We start from the raw sequence: 21,572 nt of genomic DNA on the forward strand, positions 1-21,572 counted from the left end.
CAGACAAAGCRATGTGTTAGCAAGTCCCTTGTGCATTAAAAGTTTATTTGATTTTTTGTAATGGAACTGCACCACTGGTTACTCTAATTGAGGTATTTAGCCAAAATCCAGTATATAGTCATGAAAATAAGTACATTGCCTTCGAACTATGTAAAAACATTGTACAAAATTTGTGTCAATGTCAAATAAATACATTAATTTTAATATTTATGTAAAGAAATGTGACTTGGATACTCTTACAGTTAAAAAAAGAAAACAACTGGCTTTTTCACATATTTTAGGCAAACATTCAGCTTTACRTTAAACAGACCTCAAACTGAAGCCTAGGTAACAGGTAAAATACAAATGTAGAAACTTAAAAGTGCCAACAAACAAGTAATTCAAGTACAGTAAACGTTAAAAAATATATGTATTTATTTAAATTTTCAGATGGTTCCAACAGGGACAGGCCATTGGGAATTTAAATAGAACATGAAAACATCTGAGATAACAAGAACAAGAAACATTTTGTTCCAGAATAAAATAGAAATCGTTAATCCAACATTTTAGAAACAGAGAAGTCCACAGGAACTTAGAAAAAGAGAGTTAAGAGTTCATTTCTGTTCTGAATATGGCCTGGAAGAATCATAGGTGCTCTCCCAGCCCCCAGGTGATGATGACTTTTCTGTATCCATGCTCTGACTGTAGGCAGATAGAAAATAATTGCTCCCTTCTTGGTTTTGATTTGCAGAAGAAATYGGGCATGTTGTTCCCAGAAAAGTCTGATGAGTGAGTACATTAAAGTGGCTGAATTGATGGGACATGTTTAATTGTCTGCTRTAAACCTGGAAGTTACTGAAAGGAGTTTGATCAACTGAATTGTGATTTTCTCCTTCAGCAGAGTATGTTGTAGGAACTGGAGTAATTGGCTGTTTCTCTTCCAAGTCAGCTCTGTAAGTCTTTTCCACAAGGCCAGTTTGTGCTTCAGGAGATAACTCTGTAACTGATAAGCAGCTTGCTTTAGCATCTACTCCATGTGRGCCCTTGGCCTCTGTCTGCAAAGCTTCCACGCGAGTATCATACTTAGAGGCATCACTGCAGATTTCTATTTCTGATAATTCATCCCCTGAATCCAGAGACATGTCCTCCTCATCCTTTTCATCCTTTTCTACAAGAACTACATTAAAAGAGAGAGAAAGTCCTATTCTATTGAAATACAAACTGTGGTTAAAAAGGCCACCCACTACTCACAGAGTTACACTTCAGGTCTGCCATTCCAAGAGCACTTAAGTCTTGGCCTTCTGCCACTCATGTTCACTTACCCAACACACACACTTAACCCTCTGTGGGAGTGTCCAGTTACTCGGTGCTAAAAACTTCTGCACATTGGGAAATCCCAACTCCCAGCTCCAAAGGGGACAATGTCAAAACAGCATCTAAAGTTACACAGTAGGTGAGTATTTGATCTGACAATTAAAGGAGTACAATTACTGACATCTCTAACTGACAGATACAGGTRAAGAAGTAGATAAAGAAGATAGAAGTTTATCCTGTTCCTAGTCTAGTGCCTCAAATATCATGTTAGCCTGTGCTTCTGTATTTAAGGTCTCTGATGCTCCATCCCAGCTGCTTTTTCCCCCATCATTTCAAATAGAAAAAGAGTAGCTTGAGAGTTGGGTTTTCCTTGCCAGCTGCAGTGTTCGTTGACCAGAGTCAAGGCACACTGTCCCAGGACCTCCACTCTACACATGCAGTTTGGRAAGGAAAGTTTAAGTGGGTTTGACATTACCTGATTGTCTTTGGCCAGCACTGCAGGGAGAAAGGTGGTTCTGTTCAGAGTTGTGATACCCAACGAGGCTTTTAAAGTTATGCATAAAGTCATCAACAGCAGCAACCACTATGCCATTATCAAGGTAACTCGAGAGGGTTTTGAGATTCTTTTCTAAATACATAAAAGAAAGTTTTGTATTAATATTTAGCACTTATTAAYACAAAAGGGAGAGAGGTATTCACAAATGTAGGGTTTACCTGTTAGGAAGACAACATGTCTCTGTTGTATGTTTTGAGCCTGAAGCTTGATGAGACAGTCTAATTCTGGAGCRTTTCGAGTTTGAGAATCACACTTATGGTAAGACAGAATCTCAACCAAGTGCYTCTTCTGATAGGTGTTCAGAAGGGTGAGCAGGTTCAGGGCATTGGCATTCATCCTGCAGTGAGGGGAAAGTTCACTATTAGAAACGACTGATTTAAGGTCAGCCTAATTATCAAAAGACAAACATAAGAGTAAATTCAATTTAAGTGTGCTTTGAAGGGCATAAAGAAAGCTGAAGCACTTTAACAGCTGGTATTACAGAACCTTACTTACCTCCCCAGCTCCTTCAGTTTTTTTTGTATTCTGCAGTGGACTTTCCACTGCCATTTCTGATCTGGGGCATTGAGATCCTCCAGAAACTTTAGGAACTGTTTTAGTTTATCTGTTATGGAGATATTTAATAAAAGTTACATTCTGTGGTATGCAGACTGAACATACTGCTTCAGTGTATATAAAAAGCTGGTTTGTGTCCATCACAGCAGTCACACAATTACAGACAGCAGCCACTCACTTCAGATTTTTTTGCAAGTAGACTGGCCAACAGTGTCATAAAACTGAGCTGCTTTTCTGCACATCATGTGCCCAGCACTGGTATTTAAAAGCTGACCTCAGTTATACATGCTATGCCTTGCTAAAATATTTTTTAAAACTGTAACTTAATTAACTCTTCAATTTCAAATAAAGAAGTATACACAGCATATTTGTGGATRGAGTACAGAATAAAAGGCTCTACAGACATAAGTACACAATGTAATAAAAAGGAAACAAAATCTCCCTGTTCTTCAAGGCCAGTGGCGTGAGAAAGAGACTGAATTAGCTGAAGTTCTCAAAGAACATCACAAAAACTGGAAGACCTGATCTTTCACTGTGGTGAGTATGGGACCTCTTTCTTAGGTACTGAAATGTCAGGATTTTAGGTCTAAGGCTTCTGGAAGCATCACACCTACCTGTAGTGATGGACTCTGGATTAAGGACAGATTCATCTGACACAACAAAACCCCCAGACACAAACAGTTCATTGTAAGTGCCGTTTTTCACATCATCCAAACTATCAACCCCGGCAAAGCTGACACAGGACAGCTTTTTCAGGGTCACCAGGCCAGGGATCTGTTTAAAACATTCAAAATCAGAGATGAAACCAGAGGTCACACAGAAAAAAGAACTACAAAACTCCTACCTACTAATGCCAAACACCGATCTTCAAAATACGGTTTCAAAAAACTACTGTTTCTTTTCTTGCCTGCGGAAGTGCTCTCTCAGGAACATTACAAGAATAAGATAAATGGACCTTGAGCACTTGAAATAATTTTAATTTCTGTCCAGCATGAGTCTTAAGCCCCAGCTGTTAGGAATAGCTCAGGTCAATGCCTTCCCCTGCTGTTAGAGCATCACAGAACCAGAAGCAGAACTAGTCAGTCTTGTGTTCAGCTTTACAACTACTAAGAATAAATATACATTAGCACATGCATTGAGGTGGAAGAAGTTATGGGTAAATGTAGGAACAAGAACATTTTTACCACAACCATTCTGAGTCTAAAAAAAGCAGCTAAACAGGGGGCACTGTTAAAGGCTGTGCAGCCTTCTCCAAATGAGTTCATCTCACTACTGACAACAGCTTTCTGTAACACACGTTTACTTACGTGGGACATACCTTATGGATGAGGTTGGCAATGTCTTCATTTTGGATAATGATCAACAGTTTATCTAAATCAGCTCTTCTTTTAAGGAACTGCTCTGGATGGCATTCRGTATTACCTAACTTTCTAAGATATTCCTACCACCACAGAAAGAGAAGACAAGGARAATGTCAGTAGGTACTTTGGTAAAAACAATCCCCAGATAACACCCACAGCAAGAAGGTTTTGCACTTCAATGAATCCCAGAGGGACTGGCTTCCTTATCTGTGCCATACATTAATCAGAAGGATGCAGCAACACAGAGGTCAGCTGTTTCAGCAAGTCAGTCATTCCTATCAAATCACACACACATGGCCAACTGACAGTAGCAAACTGCCTGAGTTTTCAGGAAAAGCCAAGAGTTTTCAATTTTCAATCTTACACATTTATCTACAGAATAACAATGATTKCTCAAAGTTCTCTCTACYATTACTTAGAGGCRAAGGGCAAAAAACCCAAAGGCACCCACAGTCACTTTTCATACRTTCTTTCTCAAATGTAAGCTATCACATTTCTTCCCTTGTTTTTCTGTAAGGCCACCCCTGGCAGGATCTTCAGAAAGGACCAACCTACAGCCTGTTCTGTTTTCCAGCTCTMAGAAAAAGACTTACGTAAAGGCTAAATATAAGCAAGACTACCTCAAAAGCTCAAGAAGAAATGGGACAGGACAGCCTACTTTCACAATTCACTTTCACAGTGAAAGYGAGTCCAGTTTCAATTGGATTTAAAAGACACTCTTCTGACACCAGAGAGAGGTTCAACTGAAACAGACTTACTTTGATTTCTCTGCAGAGAACACTTTCTTCCTCTTCATGAATATAAAATTTGACAGTGTTTTTCGGTACATCTTTCATAAATTCCATGAAACAGTTAAAATCTTCGAGCTTTAACTGGCTTATAAAATTTAAAAAAGCAGGTTGAGTTGAAATGTTTAAGTTCTCTGAGGATTTCTGAGTCTTTTCTGGTGGTTCCATCAGATCACCACCAGAAGTCTGATCCTCTGGTTTAGCATTCCCATGATCCATTTTCTCCTTCCCTGGGGGTAAGCTTGCTGAAGGCTGCTCATGAGAATGTGGCTCCTGCCCCAGGTTATTGCACAATGGCTCTGGAACCAGCGCCATGTCACTGTCCCTGCACACAGCCAGAGTGTCAGGTACAGGCCTGGGAGCAGTGCTGCTCACCACCTCTGATGCTTCAGGACTAGAATGAGTTGGGGGAATCTGCTTAATGCATGAAGAAGCCAAAATGACACTATTCAACTTTTCACTCAGAGTCTCTATATATTCTTGGACAGAAACATCTGATGCTTGCAAACAAATGTGTTCAGAAAGTCTCCTTATCCTCTCTCGGGCAGACAGGACCGGTGTGGATATGCCACTGACATAAGCAATGTTCTTTTGCTGCAAAATTTCTTCAATCTTTCTTGCAAAGAGTTTATATTCTTCTAACAATGTTGTCTCTATTACTGCACTAATGGAATGCTTAGCTGTTAAAGAGTCATCTGTTAGCTCACACTGATCATCAAGTTCCTCCACTTGTCCTGTGTAATGTCCATCTTCTGCTGTCCCCTTTTGTGTGTCCGAAAACGGAGAGCATGGRAACTGATAATCAGAATTTCTCTGTCGATTTACTACCCGGGGGTCATTAGGAAGTGCATCTGTTGGTGGTAAGTATTCTAGTGGCTCTTCTGGTGACTTCAAACCTACAGAGGAAGAGTTCATCATCATCATCTCATGTTTGAAAGTCACACACAACTGATACACCAAAACATCCAAATCACAGCCTGAAAAGAGGATTCCTGTTATGCCTTCCCCACCAACCTGCCTGAATCCAAAGATGTGTTACAGTCTGCTGGGGTAGAGTACATTTAACAGCTCCTAAGACAGTAAAAGAACGCAGCCCAAGTCTGCTGAAGAAGCAGAATACAAGTAGTTTCCCCAGAGATAACATATGATTATGCGTAACAGTATAGGCCTCCATTACAAATTAAAAATTAAATGAGAAATCAAGCAGGGTGACATATTATTCAAAAATTTTAATTTGCTACTAGGTTAAAATCCTCATGTTCAAAATACTTATTTTAGACACAAACAACCTTGTGGAGTTGGACTGCACCTGATTTGCAATTGTGAACACACGAGTTTTTTGCATMAAAGGGGAGGTTATCAGTCAGACTGACTGTTGACACAGCTTCAGTGGTGCTGCAAGGAGTGCTGAAAGCCTAGCATAACCCAACTCAGTTTCTTTCACCATCCATATTCAAAACCTTAGTTCTGTTTTTAAAGCGTTCACATTTCTAACTTGTGTCAATATGAAGCTAAACAAATACTGTCCCCCAATGTGTTTTCATCCAGTTGATTTCTATATTAATCAAATACAAGAAACAACTGCATAGGCTGYAGATGTGCTTGTGTACCACCGTGCAATCCAAGAATGGATCTAAGAAAGACACAAACCTTTAGAACACRTTTTCATTCACTATTTGTAGGAACAGAGGTTTTAAAACCCATCTTACCTGTAATTGGAATAAGTTTCCAGTGCATTCCAACTTCTACATTATTTGAGGTGGCATGTTGCCTGCGATAGCCATGTTCTATAGGTGCACTATGACAGGGACTGTAGTCTTCAAAAGTACTCCCAGAGCCTGCTTCCTGAAAAACAAAATGAATGCTTATCTCAAAAAAAAACTTCTTTTGGATTTGCTCATTATTAAGCTTTTATATTCCGAGCATCTGGCAGAAAGAACACACCTCAGTTTACCAGTAAGTACACTGGCAAATCTGCCATCAATCAAATCCAGTCAGCCTTGGAAATGTTTCCATGAGGTACTTCCCTGGTCTATCATGAAGTAACTAAGGCAGTCCAGAGCATTTGCCTTACAGTATGGAAGCTGGGGGCAGCAAATAGGAAAGGAGGRGAGAACTGGCTGCTCCCTTGCTCTTTTCAGGCTGTTGTTGGTACCTGACTAAAGTTACGAGATGTTGGCATTATCGAGGCACTGCCTACAATAAGTACTGGGCCCTTAAAGGCATACAGAGACCTGGGCATGCAGTAAAATGCTCAGAATACTTCAATTCTGCTCCTGTTTTATTACAGAAAAAAAAATAGATATAAACAACAAGGAACAGATGCTTAAGGGTGAAGAAACTTTCAATGTATGTTCCTGCCAAACAGAAAAGCTTCTTTGCAGAAAAGTTAGTACTTACCCATGTTTACCTATGTTAAATAACAGAATGTTTTTCTCCTTTAGTCTCATAGTATTTATAAAAATAGTACTTTGTCAGCATCTTGGCAGCTTCACTTACTTGTAAATGTAGTGTGTGTTCAAGGCCTGCTTCGTTAGGTGGGAGCTGCAGACTGACATCAACAGGGTAGGGCAAGCATGGCATGTCAGCTTCCAGCATAGCYGGGCTCTGTGGGTCCTTGAAGGCATCATTGTCAGTGTTAGGAAGCTCATGATCATTTTTTTCCTGAGCTGGAATGGATTCATATTCATATTTTTGTCCCATCTCCTCTTTGATTTCCTCAGCGCCCAATGCTAAGGTTTGACTGACAGACTGCACCAGYGACGCGTCCCAGCGGCCGGCAGTGGCCAGCGTCTCCAGCAGCGCTTTGATCAGGCCGTGCATGTCAGCAGCAGCAGCAGAGTCCGACACATCCGCCTGCCTGAAGTCACYCTCATGGCCACCGAGGTCAGAATTCATTGAGAACACAGACTGGGGGGAATCCAAGGTTCTGCCCCCTTAGAATAGGTAAGGAGGGAAAAAAGAATCCATTACTAAGTCTTAAAAACAAAACCAGATCCCCGCACAGGTATCTGCCACATACCCAAAGTCTCACTCTTTAGCATCAGTTCATACGTACACATAYACTTAACAAAAACAAATGTTGAAGTGCATTCAGCACATATTCTACATTAATAATAAATGTGAAAAGACCTTTAAAGGTTCACAGAATTCCAAGCAGCAATCCCAGCCATACCCTTTGCCTCCCTTTGCATTCCTACATGCCAGTCAGTATCTTGTCCCCCTCAGAAGGACAAGTGAGATCAGTCACTTCATCCTCCAGTGATTCATAAACATGACAGTGACTGGTGCTTGATGTGAATCCCCTCTTCTTTGTGTCACCCTGCTCCCCAATTTCCCCCCTTCTGCAGGAGGACTCTATCATTGCCTTGAGAAAAAGGTCAGGGAAACAAATCACAGGGTTTTTTTTGTGGCAGATCCTAAGTCAGAAGGTATGTGTGATAATTCTCTGAGGTTTGGATGTTCATAATTTCATGTATARAATAATTTAATCTTATTTGGTTATTTCCTTTGTCCCACTAAACACATTACTGGCTATTTCAAAACATATGCTGCTATACTGCTTCCCTTCCATCTAAACTTTTTAGGTATTATATAGGGTATTGGAGCCCTATAAAGAATTACAGCAAAGCCTAAAGTCAAACTACGCAGAAGACAGTATCAAGTCTGCTGAGTGTTCTGTAGYAGAGTCTTTGGACAGCTCCACAGCTAAGTGTACTCTTTGAAAGTCTGCTTCTTTCCAAAGAGGCAACACAAAAGCAACTTCCATGACAATTCCCATTAACTTGTCTCTTAGAAAGAGGAAACCTGCAAAAAATAAACTTTCTTGACAGATCTCAGGCCAATGTTTAAATGAACCATCATGCATTRAATGTCCACAGCATGCAAAATACTCAATCTGTAATGATTAAACATTAAATATGCTTTGAATAGCCATGTTCAAAGAAGAACTCTAAACGAAGACTTACTTACCTTCATACTGACAAACATTCTCWGAGGAGTCACTCATTTTTAGATATTTCTGCAAATTTTCAGACTGTTTTTCCAGCTTTCTTTTCAGACCACTTCTAGTTCTCAGGTCTTCAAAATCAGAATCTCCACCTACATTTTTCTTCCTACACTGGATCAAGTTAATAAGTTTTTTGAGTCTTTCAGTATCATAATCTCCAGAAGAAGGCAGTTTTTGTTTGGCAGCAGTGGCTTCATACTTGGGATGGATTCTTTTCCCACATTTTGCCTTGGCAAAGTCAGAGTAGTCTTCTGTGGCTTCATAATCTGAGACAGGACTGAACCGCTGAGGCTTTCGATTTCTATCCAGCAGTTCCTTAACTCTGGACACAGGGAGCTGATATGCCTCACAACCAAAAATGTAGTTCTGCAAGCAGCTGTCAATGTGACCTTTGTATCTTGGGGCAGGATACAGAAATGTTTTCTCATCCAGCCGTGATACATACTCATATAATATAAATTCTCTACCTCTTCCAGGGCCACTGTAGAGTTTTTTAAAATACTCATGGATGTACTTTTCCACAACAGCATTGAAATCTGCGCTACTGTCTTTACGAGACTGCTTTAAAGCAAAATGTAGAGACTGAATCAACTTTGTGAATTCTGGAATGATTTCCTTTTTTTCGTGCAAAACGATGGTAGCTGAATTTTTCTGTGTTCCAAATGGAACACTTTTTTGTTCTGCCATAGGAGAAAACGGAATCCACACTTAAAACCAAACCATGAAGCTATAAACAAATATTCTGTGTTAGCAATATTCTGTGTTAATACGTATTGGGTGAAACACAGTTTGGAATGACCATGAAGAAATAATTCAGAAGCCAGGGAAGCCATATGCAATCAAGAAATTTCAACCAAGTTTTACTTTCTCAAATATGAGCAAATGAACCTACAATGGGTGGTATTCACTTTTGTGAAGAAACAAATATTTCTRAACACCAACAGCATGACCATAACCAAAGCAAATTCTTACTCTTAGTTCACACTGAATGTGAACACGACAAGGTATTTATTAGAATATCATCTATGTTTAAATAAATCTGTACACAACAGTGAACAAACCTACCTGAGTTAATTACACTTCTAGACTCTGGAAACAGAAACAATGCATGAAGCACACGGGACCGTCCAGTTTGGTGGTCTAGAAAACAAGAAAATAAAAACAGTATAAAAGGAGAGGACCACTATGCTTCAAAAGACAATCTAGTACCCAAAAACCCACGTCACTAAAAAAACAAACAAAACAACAAAACCAACTCAAACCCAAAAAAAMCAGAGTATGCTTACCATAAGGGGACATCATTTGCCAAGGAGAAAGAAGAAAAAGAAATCCTCTGTCCAGAAGTGGTTTCACAAGGACCTGTTTTCAAGCAAAAAAAGCAAATTGCTCCAAAGATGTTTGCTCACTATGAATAACTGTTCCTGACTGTAAGATAATTCTGTCTTGGGCAGAGAAGTGCCCTAATACTTAAGYACATGGCAGCTAAGGAATCCAGTGAGATTGTGGATCTTGTAGTATGCCTCAAATTACTAACTAGTAAAATTATTTTTTAAAAACAGGAATAGTCAAATCTGTTGCACTCACAAGTTTCTCTTTCTCTAGTTTTTGAAGTAAACCCTCTAAGTGACTCCCAGAACGGGACTTCTCCACAACTTCATACAGGCTACAGTACATGCCATTCTTCAACACTGACACGATACAAGGGGAGAAAGAGAAGGTAAGAAAAAAGAAACAAAATTGTAATTCAGAAAAGTTAAAAATTCTGAATTTAAAGAAATTAAGTGAGAGCTATTTACCTTCTTTTCCTCCTTGGTAAGTTTCTTTAAAGAACAATGCTGGTGAAATTTTCTTCTTGAGCTGATCGATGCTGACAACTTTTTCAATCTCAAGCTTCTCAGGACTGGAGACGAAGGGTGGGGAACAGATTAAAAAAAAAAAGACCTCTTTTTTACCTTCTATATTCCTATCTTCATTGATAAAATAAGAATCAGTAAATACATGCTCTTAAGAAAAATTTCTTTGGACTATCTTGTGAGCCAGTGAAGTTTCTCCCTGCACAGGAGGGTTTGTCACTTCAGGGAAATAAAAAAAAATCCAACAAATCCCYAAACAACAAAACACCAAACAGCAGAGTGTGTGCCTGAACTCAACAAAGTTCTGGACATGCATGATTCAAATCTTGTTTGACATATTTAAGGCACTTAGTCATTATTTGAGACTTTCATCTGAATATATCCAAAATTCACCAGTCWTTAAACTTACTGTGTAAATGGCAATACTCACAGCTTGCATGGAAGGAAAGGTTGTGCTGCTGATTTTAGGGAAACATGGCACACAAGTTTGGCTTTATTCCAAAGCTGTCCCCTCCACAATGTAATGTTAGATTTCTCTRCATGAAGATGGAGAAAGGAAGACTAAGTGAAACCACTTGCCGGATGGGACTGAAAGAAAGGGCTGCTGAATCTCTAAAACCAGTTTAGGGAAAATTTCATACTAATACCAGACAATAATGTTAAAAGGTAACAGAAAGGGTGTTATTGACACTGTATGTTCTGACCTGCTTTGAGCAGAGTACAGGAGGTTGATATGTTACCTACACCTGTCTGGATGAGCACACCCTTGATGCCAAGGTGTGTATAATATCTGAGGAATTATATCCTCTTTCCTTACACCTTAACTACCACTTTCATACATATTAATTTTGTTTGAATGAGGTTCAAAAAAAAAGCATGACAGATGCTCGTATTATTTGAAGGGCCATTGAACAGGAGATTCAGGTAGATCAGTTTCTTACTACACTTGAATAAGAAAGGAGTGAAAAAAGACTTTTGATCTTGTTCACTTCTGGTTCATTCTGATAAAAGAAGCTACACATTAAAGTGTCTTTTTGATCATCCAGTATCAGGAAGAGATGCCTCCAACCAGCACAGTTTTATCCAAAATGGATAAAATTCATGTATACACTCAGCATAACTAAACTGGTCAAACATTAAACGTCAAAACATCAAAACCTTTTGTGTCTGTATCATAAAATCAAAAAATGGAATTCATTCTTACCTGTACTTCTATCTGTGTTGAAGGCRTTTGGTCTAAACAAAGGAAGAAAGACAGAATGACTAGGCTGGAACAGGGAATTCTGGCCASTGAATTTTACATTAAGGATATTTTATCAGTGAAATAAAATAGCAAGATTRGTAATACCYTYTCTRACCTCAAGATATCACTGCTGCAGCAWCTTGTACTATTTTAGATACCTTGATAACTGTTTTTAGCACCTCACAATACAGTCCCCACATCTGGATCCCCTCCTCTCAGCACAGGTATCATACTGTACCTGTGATCACCTGGCCATCTACATATTCTCTTCACAAGCAGTGACACACCARTGAAGGGTTCCGAGACAAAATATACAGAACACTAATTTAGAATACCAAGCAAGATAATGCCGTTAATTTTTTTTACCATCCACAATTTGCTCAATTAGGTAAAACCCCCCCACACTATTTGTGGATTCTACCTAGCCAGAAGGCAAGCAGGTGGAAAGAGCAGCAGAACTGCTTCCCACAGGGGCCACCCTGCTGCATAAAACCAGTTGTGCCACCTCTTGCTTTGCATCAGAAATACTTACAATGCTAAGTCCCTGTGACACATCCATTCATTTCAGCATTGTTCATTTAAAGCAATTCTGAGCTACTGCCAAGAGCTATGAATTCTTCATGCTACRTGCAGATTTTCCAGAACTCATTTCCTAGCTTACCTTGATGGGGGCACAAATTTTGGTCCTTGTACCACGTCATCTTTGTAAGTAAATGAAACAACAGCRTAAGGGCAAACATGTCTTGGTCTTCGCCTGATCTCATCAAAGCCGTATTCATAAAAATAGTACTGGGAAAAAGTGACACAATGTTAAATCAGAAATCTGGAGCAACAGTCAATTTCTTGAAAGATGGTATCTGAAATAAGGAAGCTTTTAAATGCTTCTCTCATACGTACTATAGAGTCTGGAAAAGGAAATAAAAGAAATAAAAGGAAGAGAAAAAAAAGAGAAAGGAAAATACTATTCTTTCCTAACCAACGTTTTCCCTTTTAGGAGTCTCACTTAATGACCACAAACCACTTGTACTTTTACACTTCAAACTCCTGTATTATYTCTCCTCCCCAGTCTCCATTCCAGTTCCACGTACATTCCCTGGCTATKTCCTATTCCACCTACACCCCAATGTGAAGGGGATTCTTCACCACAAGGCTCAGAAACACACAATGGACACAGGAGAGTCTGACGTTGTTCTGTGATTTYGAATGCAGGCACCTGTGGGACACTACACACACACACAGCTGCAGCTTTACAGGGAAGCTCAGGATTGTTGTGTCTTCAGTGATTTTATCCCCATCRTCTCAGAGGTTCTGTTCAGGAAGTTTTTACATGAGAAGGTAACACAGGCTCAGCCTTACCTGAGTAAGTTCGTAGGCTCGATAGGCYAACAAGGAGGTTACTTTATTTGCATTCTTTGAAACATGACACTCATGCTTTGGGGTGGGATCTAACACATTCTTGGCAGTTGATTCCATTGCTTTCATACCAATGTGGTCATATATGCTCTTCATTTTACCCTGTAATAAAGCACAAGAATTGTAAGCATGRGCTTTTTCCTGAAAACTGGCAAATTGCTTCAAGTACCAAAGAAAGTAAGAGCAGGGAAAATAAAACAGGCCATTACAAAAGCCACTTATAAAAATACATTATTTTCATACTTTCAAACAAAAAAATCCATTTTTGCCTTTGATAACAGTTTATTATGCTTAATTTAAGTTTAATATCAACACTGAATTTTAAACCTATTAGAGTTCTAGTTTCTCTACAAGCAGATCATTGTGCAAACTAAAAGTTAGGTTAAAACCACCTGTGTGTTATCAGTAAGCAATGTAATTCTTCAAGAATAGCAAAATAAAATTACCTTTATTATTTTAAAAACAATCACATCTCCAGTTGCTCCAGATTCTAGAGGATTAGGCTGCAATAAATCAGCATACTTGGAGATATATACACCTGAGAACAGTACAAAAATAAATACAATATACTGAATGTTAAAACATTATTAGAGGTTAAAAAACATTACATGGGATCAAAAGCTCAATGTACACAAAAGAATAAAGATACACTGGTATCTTGGTTTAAACCAAAATSAGAATTAGGCCTTCACTTTGGGAATTTAATTGAACTAGTCAAAAACAGAGCWATGAAATAATGTTCTAATGTCTATTTCTTTGGCTAAAAGTATCTTGCTGTGATATTGCTGCAGTAAGTGATAGAAAAAGGACTGAAAGTTTACACAACTGCATCATATCATCTGCCAACTAATTCTGAATAATCAAAAGATAGTTACCCATGGAAGGGCTGCCRAGAATTGTGATTTTGGAGTGGCCAACCTGCAGCCCCTTTTCACATATGCTCTGGATCTAAAGAGAACAGACAGTTTTTTTAAGCAAGTCTAATAGGAAAGCCAGGATATGAAAAGAACAAATAGTGAGAAATCACAATTACAGAATTTAAACAGAGATGTAAACAAACTCCCAACCCTTACAGAGGCAGGACCAATCTGAATTCTCTAAACTGTAAACTGTGCARGTCAAATACTGAGGGAGCAGCTACACAGCTGTATCTTAAAAAACAACAGCCTCCCTATAACTTAAAAAACAGTTTGTGAACATTACTCGCGTTTAATAYGAGTTTAATACGTTTAATAGAAAATTTTATTATTTAAAACGGAGGTATACCTATCAAATGATTGAATGCTTAAGAAATCCTGGATCTAAAACAGCAGAAAAAGCACAGAAATTTCCTTCCCATCACTTTGATTAAAAATATTAAGTATTTGACCAAAAAAAAGACAGGGAAGACAATGTCCATTTTCTAATATGACAGGTTATCTTGTTGATGCAAAAGAAACCCCAAAAAACCCACCAAAACCTAACTGCAATGAAAACACAAAATATTCCTCCTCAATTAAAAAAACCCAAACACAAACTCAATAAAAACTTACATGTCATCCAGAAAAATCTATCGTTTTATTTACAGAACAGAGCCTAAACCAGAAAAGATACTTTACAGAGACATAAAAATGGAGGATTATAGGGAATCTCACATATGGTAACGGAGGATTTAAATGGTGTTGTATGAGATTTTTTTCCCATCCTTCTACACCTTCCACTGCTAAATTTTGGAAAAGTAACTTTAAGACTGCACCAATGGAAAAAACCAAAGACCCAAAACCTCTTAATTGATAAAGCAAGCATTTCCCCTGCAGRGTTTCATTTTCTCACCTGGCACCGATCCACCATGAGGAATGCGTAGCTTTCCGAAAGCTCTTTCTCCGGGCGCCCATCGAACTTCAGCTCTCTGCGTTTTTCTSTGAACTGTTCATACAGAAAGTTCTTAACACCAGCACACAGATACTGCTGACACAGTCAAGTGGCAATGTTTTAAGGGCCCATCAAAGTTACATGCAAGTGTACAAAAATAATCAAAAGACCATCCAAATGAAATTACTGTAKGCTATAATTCAATTTCAAAAATATTATACCTGTGGGAAATCTACTTGGCTTCATTTGCCCAAGTATTTGGTTTTTTAAGAGACACTCTTCAAACAAACCTGTGCTGTARTATTTGGTTTGATCTTCATAGCAGAACAAGCTAGAGCCATACAGCCCAATGCCTTCCATATAATCTTTGAAACCCCAAAAGTACATTTTTTTCTCCTTTTAGATCTCTTACACTGTGCATGTACTTCTGCAGATGCACTTCACTGCTACTGAGGTGATTTTTACCAGTATTTCTTCACTATAACTATGAATAATTAATGTTATAGTAGCAGAAAATGCTTCAGTTTACTTTTTAACTTCAAGATGATAATCTGAGCAAACAAATTATATATTCAGTTACTTCATATGTGAASCTTTTTGGCATTGGGAATGAAAATTTCATTTCTGAGTGATGAGAGCAAGCCAAGGCTGGATTTAAGACACAACACATTAGGTACAACAGAAGGGCTTCAACCARGATGTTCCACTTACTAGTTCAGTAATCAACTTGTTAAAAGCACTTGTGAGAAAATAACAAAACTACAGAGACTAGGAGAACTTAGTATCGGGCATATATATTTTAATCTTAATTTTCACAGGAAACAACACCTTTCAAAGAAGACACTAAAACATCTTTCCAAGTTATTAAAACACAAAAAAAACTAAGAAAATGTTTGAAAGCTAAAATCACACAGAAATAAGTGGTGCCAARTACAGTTTTGCATTTAGCCTTTTTGGAGCATCAAGTAGGCAAATTTGCAACTATGCAGTAATAAACTTGCCTAAACAATAGCTGCTTACATTTCTAGGGATGTGAGTTTGCAGTTAAGTGCCAACCACATAACTGAAAGTAATCCCCAGGTCTCTGCTCTAGACTGAGAAGAAGCACTGTCATTTGACTGGTACCTTATTAAGAAGCAGAAGCCACAAATATACTCACTTCCTTTTCCAACAGTTCACTATGAACTAAGCTGGCTCTCTTGTATTTAAAATTGGACGCTGAACTTGTATCCAAGTAGGAAGAATGCAGAATCTTCAAAATATCATCAAATTCTCGAGAACCTGGAAGTACTGGCTGAAAGAGTGCTATGAAAGAGAAGAAATAAAATAATTAGCACCCATACACATGTGAAAACATCCAGAATTTCCCAGTTCACTGCCAGTTTATGTATGAAGACAAATAATTTGTGATTCAATTTTAAATATAAAACAAGTAAAATACCTGGAAAATATGGACTTCAGGAAGTTTAACTTAAAACTACCTACAGTGATAAAATCTTAAATCACTTTTTTTCARTATTATTCTTGAGCATCTATTAGTTCTCAGAATTTGTAACGGAAGCACCTCAAGTCTGAATTTAACCCTGAAAAACATCTAATATGTACTGCAAAACACTGTAATTAGACTTTCMGAACTGTAATTAACTAATTAACTCTTAATTATGAAGCAGGAACAAATTGCTCTAATAAAAACCTCAACCAGAGTTTYATAGCTTGGCCTTGCTTCAGAACTATTATGGGGTTTTGTGTCTGTTTGCTTATGGCAATTAAGCTAAACATGAAGAAATCCAGTACTGTTTAGAGAAGACAAATAAGCTCCTATTATTAAAAAAAGCCCACTGCCTGTGAGYATGCTTAATGATGTTATCCCTAACTGCTTGAAAAGGAAAGCCTTTCATCTGCTGTTGTGCAAATTCCCTCCTGGGCAAACCTGTGCCTGAGCTCCCACAGGAAAATGTTCACATCCCCAATCTTCTTTGTCCATGTTAGGGTACCAAGGTGACAAACTGATCAGAAGAGCAACACCAGAGTGAGCCAGCAGAGAATGGGAGTGCAGATTTTGAGACCAGTGGCTAGGAAAATAACATCTCTGGGGAAACTGAACTAGTACAACACAAAAAGAAGTTTTTCTCCTCAAGRTAAYTTCCAAAACATGCACCGAAATTGCAGGATTTTTACTGTAGTTACAACAGGTAGAAAGAACTACATCAGTACTAGTCTTACAAAAAAATAYCTACCATTACTCTAACAACGAATTAAATTTAATTACATCTTCAGAATATATTCTCCAAATTCATTAAATACAGCAGTAGATTCAGATAGCAATCTTTCCCTCATTTGCAGAAAACATTACTGAATAAGCCTCAATATAAAACAAATATTCCTAATGAAAACAGAACTGTTCTGGGTTATCTAGTRAAAGCTGCTCACTTTAGAATGCAACACGACATCTGCAAACTCAAGCAATGATTCCAACACCAGCAACAACAAGCAAGTGATTTTTTGAGGAGCGGAAGTTATGAAAGTGATTTAGAAACCAAACTCATGTAATGTCCTTTTAAGAAACTACGCTTTCATGCTTGAACAGCTGACAGCAATATGGCAGGGAGAGAGAAYTGAGAGTGAATTAAATTCTCGACTTAGTATTACTGGGACCGAATGCTCTTGTACTGAAGAGAGAAATGCTTACTAATAGAAAGCAAGCCCATTGTAGCTACACACACCCTGGAAAAGCACCCCCTATTCCACCCCCGGCCCAAACACATCTTGGGCACTACAGAACCAGGGTTCAGTCCCTGTCAGAAAGAACTGCAGTTGTCATGCTGCCAGCTCAAAAACGGCCAGTTAAGGCAGAAGGTTATCTGTGCCAGCTGCTTGACCAAATTTCCTGTTTTCTTAACAGCATTTACTGTGCTTTATCCCTTCTTCCTACTTCCCCCGGGACAAATGCTCAGCAAAAATCAGTCTCTCACTTCCCTCTGGAGCCCAAAGGAGAAAGCACTGCAGGGTGAGCTAGGAAGAGCCACCACAAACCACACACAACATTTTCTGCTTTGTGGAAAGCTCTGAGGAGCGAGCTGAGACAGACTTGCCCCAAACCAGCAATTCCCCCTGTTCTCCTGCTAGGGAGAACCTACATGAACTACGATACTTAGTTCTCAACACATTCATGGAAAAGCCCTACCTATTCTTYAAGTTATGAAATACAAAAAAGATTCTCGGTTTTTTCTTCCAGAAGCTGAGGTACAGCAGGCTTCYTGCTTTTAATCAAAAGGTGAAACACTACCCCAATGAGGTGAGTGGCCAGGCCATACTTTTCAGTTTGTCACTCAAGCTATGGTGTTCAGAGGCAGCAATACGTTAACAGCACCACAGCATTGCCTGCACCTCATTTCAAGGAAGGATTTCAGAAACAAGACAAAACTAAAATAAAACCAAGGAGAAGACTTTGTGCAGCAGTCACCRAAACCTGTGCTCCCAGGCAAACCATGAAATTACTCATTTCCAGTCCCACATCACTTCAAAGACCAGTTGTGTGTACAGACATATCTTCCAGGCTTGCTGTACAAAGCTGATGGGGGCATGCTGCACCTTTACCGACCTGTGTTAATTAAACAGTAATTAAAGTAAGAACTAGCCTGCAGCATCCTTACAACACAAATCAATTGTGGGGTTTGCTGGCTTGCTCTGCATAGGTTAAAATAATTAAATAAATGATGGGTTTGTTCAGCTTCTACCCAGGGCTTTGGAACATATATAATTACTATTAAGTGGAAATTGAGTTTAGCTAATGAACACTAGTCAGGGATGGACTGGATGTCTGAATGTCTGGCACACCTGAGAGGCTCTACTTTTCTTTCACAGCTTCAACTTTAGAAAACTGAGATGAGAGTTAGTGGRTTTGGTTCTTTAAGTCCAAATGTGAAGACAGAGCCATCCTCCTTGAGAAAACCTGAACAAACTTTTAAATGAAGATAAGCACATTACTCATTTTCTTATCAGCTAAGCTGGCAGAATGCTAGCACTCTTCACACACAAGTGTTCCTGCTACGAAAATTCCATTGAGAAGCACCCTTTAAAGTTTTCATTTTTTTAAGTCTTCATTTTTTAAGATTAAGACCAAAAACCAGTGGTGTTAATGAACTGTAAAATTTTTACCCTAATGACTTTTTCAGCCCAAAACGTCTTTTGCTTTCAAAAGGCCAAAAGTTACCAAGTTCAAGGACTAACAGAGCTCCTCACCTGGAAATATCATGCAGAAAACAGTAGGAGCCTATCTCTACCAAAGATAAGGAAAATTAAAAGAAAAAAGACAAGACGAAATGATGAGGTAGAAAAGGGACAACCTGTACCTTCATGCAAGTATTGCTGAGAGTTTCATGGGTAAAAGCAAGACCTTTTGCCCCACTCAGCCTCAGAAACAGGAGTTACTCCCTACTTTGATAAGCTCCAGAAACAAACATCCAGCTTTTATCAACAAGCAGCCCCTTCAAGACACTGAATGCAAAGTCAGCAACCTTTGTGAAATTATCTTTTGATAAGGGATCACTCAGATATCACTGACAGCTCAGCAAAAGTGCTCTTACACAGTGCTTTATCCTTAAAATTTGCCTTCCTAATCCCATTAAGGATCTCTGAAGTTTCAAGCAAACTTGGAAACCTCTGAAGATCTGACAACTGAATTACAAGAGGCCAGGACAAGCCTGAAGATAAACAATAGGTAAGCTGTTCAAGAGAGCATAACACCATTACTGAACTCTATGCACTAAGAAAACAAATCTTCAAGAGTTCTGAGGAAAGCAAATGCAGGCACACCTTAAAAAAATAATGTTGCAGCCAACCTTTTTTTCACTTGTTTCCCGAATTCTATGCTAGCAAAAAGAATCAGGAAATCAGAAGAATTCTCTGCGCCAACTGATCACAGTTGTTTCCAAGAGGTATCCTTCCTCCAGATGCATTTCTCCAGATTAACAAGGATTTCTGCTGACTTTCATTTCCTACTTAAGTGTCCAGAAGGGGAGATAAATTCCAAAGAAGATAAATAAGAAGCTAAAGCCTAAATTTTCTAGGACATTTCTCTCACATTTTTGCTTTCTGAATTCATTTTTAACTGGTCCATTACCAAAAATTGTTACTGAAACCCATTTTGGTGCTTAAAAAAAATAAAAAACCCACCAAAAAAAAACCCCTGCAAACAAACCCAAACACCTCTCACAAAGTCATCCTGTATATACTTCGTATACAGCAGCTAGACCTTCAAAACCAAGGGAGCAGGTATCTCTCAGTACGGTGTGTCCAGGAAAGAAATGGTGGTTTTAAAAGCAAAACAAGGACAATTCCAAGGCAAGGAAGGATGGGGGAAGCTTTCCTGTGCATTGCATCATGCTGGGCTTTAGAATCGAGCCAAGAAAGCTCTTCTGAGAGGCGTTGATGGCATTCAGATTATTTTGCAATTTAACAAAATGTATTTGAACACTGGCAGTAAGGATAATATAAGCCTATGCCACTACAGCATCAGATGATCCATGCAGTGCTGATCTTCCAGTCCAGTTCCAGAACTGACTGAACTGAATCATTTTTCAAATGACAACACAAATCCCAACAGCAATTTGGTTGTCCTCAAACTGCATGTTTGGGAGTCCACGGTRTGAGACCAACACTCAGAAACTCTAAGGCCACAAGCCCCATGGGCCGAATGAAGCAGGGTCTRCTTGGAGAGCTTTGGAAGCTCTAAGTCATCAGAATGATTAAAGTGCCCAACAACCTTTCTGCGGGCTGAAAGGAGAAAAAGGACAACTGCACTAAACGTTAAGAATGGATCAAATAACATTACCAAGTCAGTTTTTAAAGTAAGGTAAGAATGGCTTCCTCTTCTACCCTAGAGGCCACAGAAGCCTGAGGTTGGAACGACTCAACCTAAAACTTTTCGATGGCTCTGCATAGACAAATGATGAACCAGATGACCTGGAAAGGGTATTTTGCAGATTTCATTCACACTGGAACCAAATGCTAACGAGGAACTTCAAATATCGTTGGTCAAGTACTGAACAATACTGAAATACATTTGAAGGTATTCACATGTAACCACACGTTGGTGTRGCATACAGGTCACTTCAGTTGTTCATGAAGCACCATGCTATATCCAGATACTTTTCTGTCAGATGGATTCTAAAAGACTTTTTTTCTCCAAATCAACCCAGTTCTTTTTACAAGGAATCTCTCCCAGACTTGTATCACCCCAAGGCAGGGTGGCTACGGGAAAGAATGGGAAGAAAAAGGGGTCATTACTGCCAAAATGAATTATTCCATTACTGGAAGGAGAGAAAAGACTGGATAATGAAATGAACCTACCTTCATCTCTTCCTTACAGAAGAAAGCATTTCAAGAAGTTAAGAAGTTACACTCTTCTCTGRAAAACAGAAGCCTATTCAAACAAGTATTTTTGTCATATAGACTAAGTTACTGACTCCATATTGTAAAAGGGCAAGAAGTGAGATAAGTTTCAGGGGGGAAATCACATGTGTCTTCAACTCCATTTAAGAAAAAAAAGTAAAGCAAAAACCAGCGGAGCCTTGTGAAAAGCAAGAAAAACCACAGGCTTTTAGAGCAAGAGATAACTCAGAAACAAAAAAAAAAAAAAAAAAAAAAAA

At 38.7% G+C, this 21,572-nt stretch overlaps 1 protein-coding gene across 2 annotated transcripts in view; it reads right to left on the minus strand.

The window, feature by feature from the left end:
• Positions 1–18: 18 nt before the first annotated feature.
• TASOR (transcription activation suppressor) overlaps positions 19–21,572 on the minus strand; it is a 22,742-nt gene continuing 1,188 nt past the window's right edge. Inside the window, exons 2-23 of one of the 2 annotated variants that reach the window (XM_057373410.1) lie at positions 16,082–16,227; positions 14,884–14,976; positions 13,947–14,019; positions 13,518–13,609; positions 13,015–13,173; positions 12,320–12,447; positions 11,620–11,651; positions 10,846–10,951; positions 10,359–10,462; positions 10,147–10,250; positions 9,849–9,921; positions 9,628–9,702; positions 8,526–9,242; positions 7,053–7,489; positions 6,263–6,398; positions 4,524–5,449; positions 3,723–3,845; positions 3,019–3,178; positions 2,345–2,453; positions 2,008–2,186; positions 1,769–1,921; positions 19–982 (exon numbers count right to left, since the gene is read on the minus strand). In XM_057373410.1, coding sequence (XP_057229393.1) covers positions 594–982; positions 1,769–1,921; positions 2,008–2,186; positions 2,345–2,453; positions 3,019–3,178; positions 3,723–3,845; positions 4,524–5,449; positions 6,263–6,398; positions 7,053–7,489; positions 8,526–9,242; positions 9,628–9,702; positions 9,849–9,921; positions 10,147–10,250; positions 10,359–10,462; positions 10,846–10,951; positions 11,620–11,651; positions 12,320–12,447; positions 13,015–13,173; positions 13,518–13,609; positions 13,947–14,019; positions 14,884–14,976; positions 16,082–16,227 — 4,514 coding nt within the window. In that variant the 3' untranslated portion in view covers positions 19–593. Of the gene's footprint in view, positions 1,157–1,768; positions 1,922–2,007; positions 2,187–2,344; positions 2,454–3,018; positions 3,179–3,722; positions 3,846–4,523; positions 5,450–6,262; positions 6,399–7,052; positions 7,490–8,525; positions 9,243–9,627; positions 9,703–9,848; positions 9,922–10,146; positions 10,251–10,358; positions 10,463–10,845; positions 10,952–11,619; positions 11,652–12,319; positions 12,448–13,014; positions 13,174–13,517; positions 13,610–13,946; positions 14,020–14,883; positions 14,977–16,081; positions 16,228–21,572 lie in introns of both variants that reach the window. The other variant, XM_057373409.1, reaches the window with a different exon arrangement.

The sequence above is a fragment of the Malurus melanocephalus genome, unplaced genomic scaffold (genome assembly GCF_030028575.1).
Source record: "Malurus melanocephalus ecotype Western Australia unplaced genomic scaffold, MMel_1.1 scaffold_196, whole genome shotgun sequence".
In the NCBI taxonomy this organism is placed as follows: domain Eukaryota; kingdom Metazoa; phylum Chordata; class Aves; order Passeriformes; family Maluridae; genus Malurus; species Malurus melanocephalus.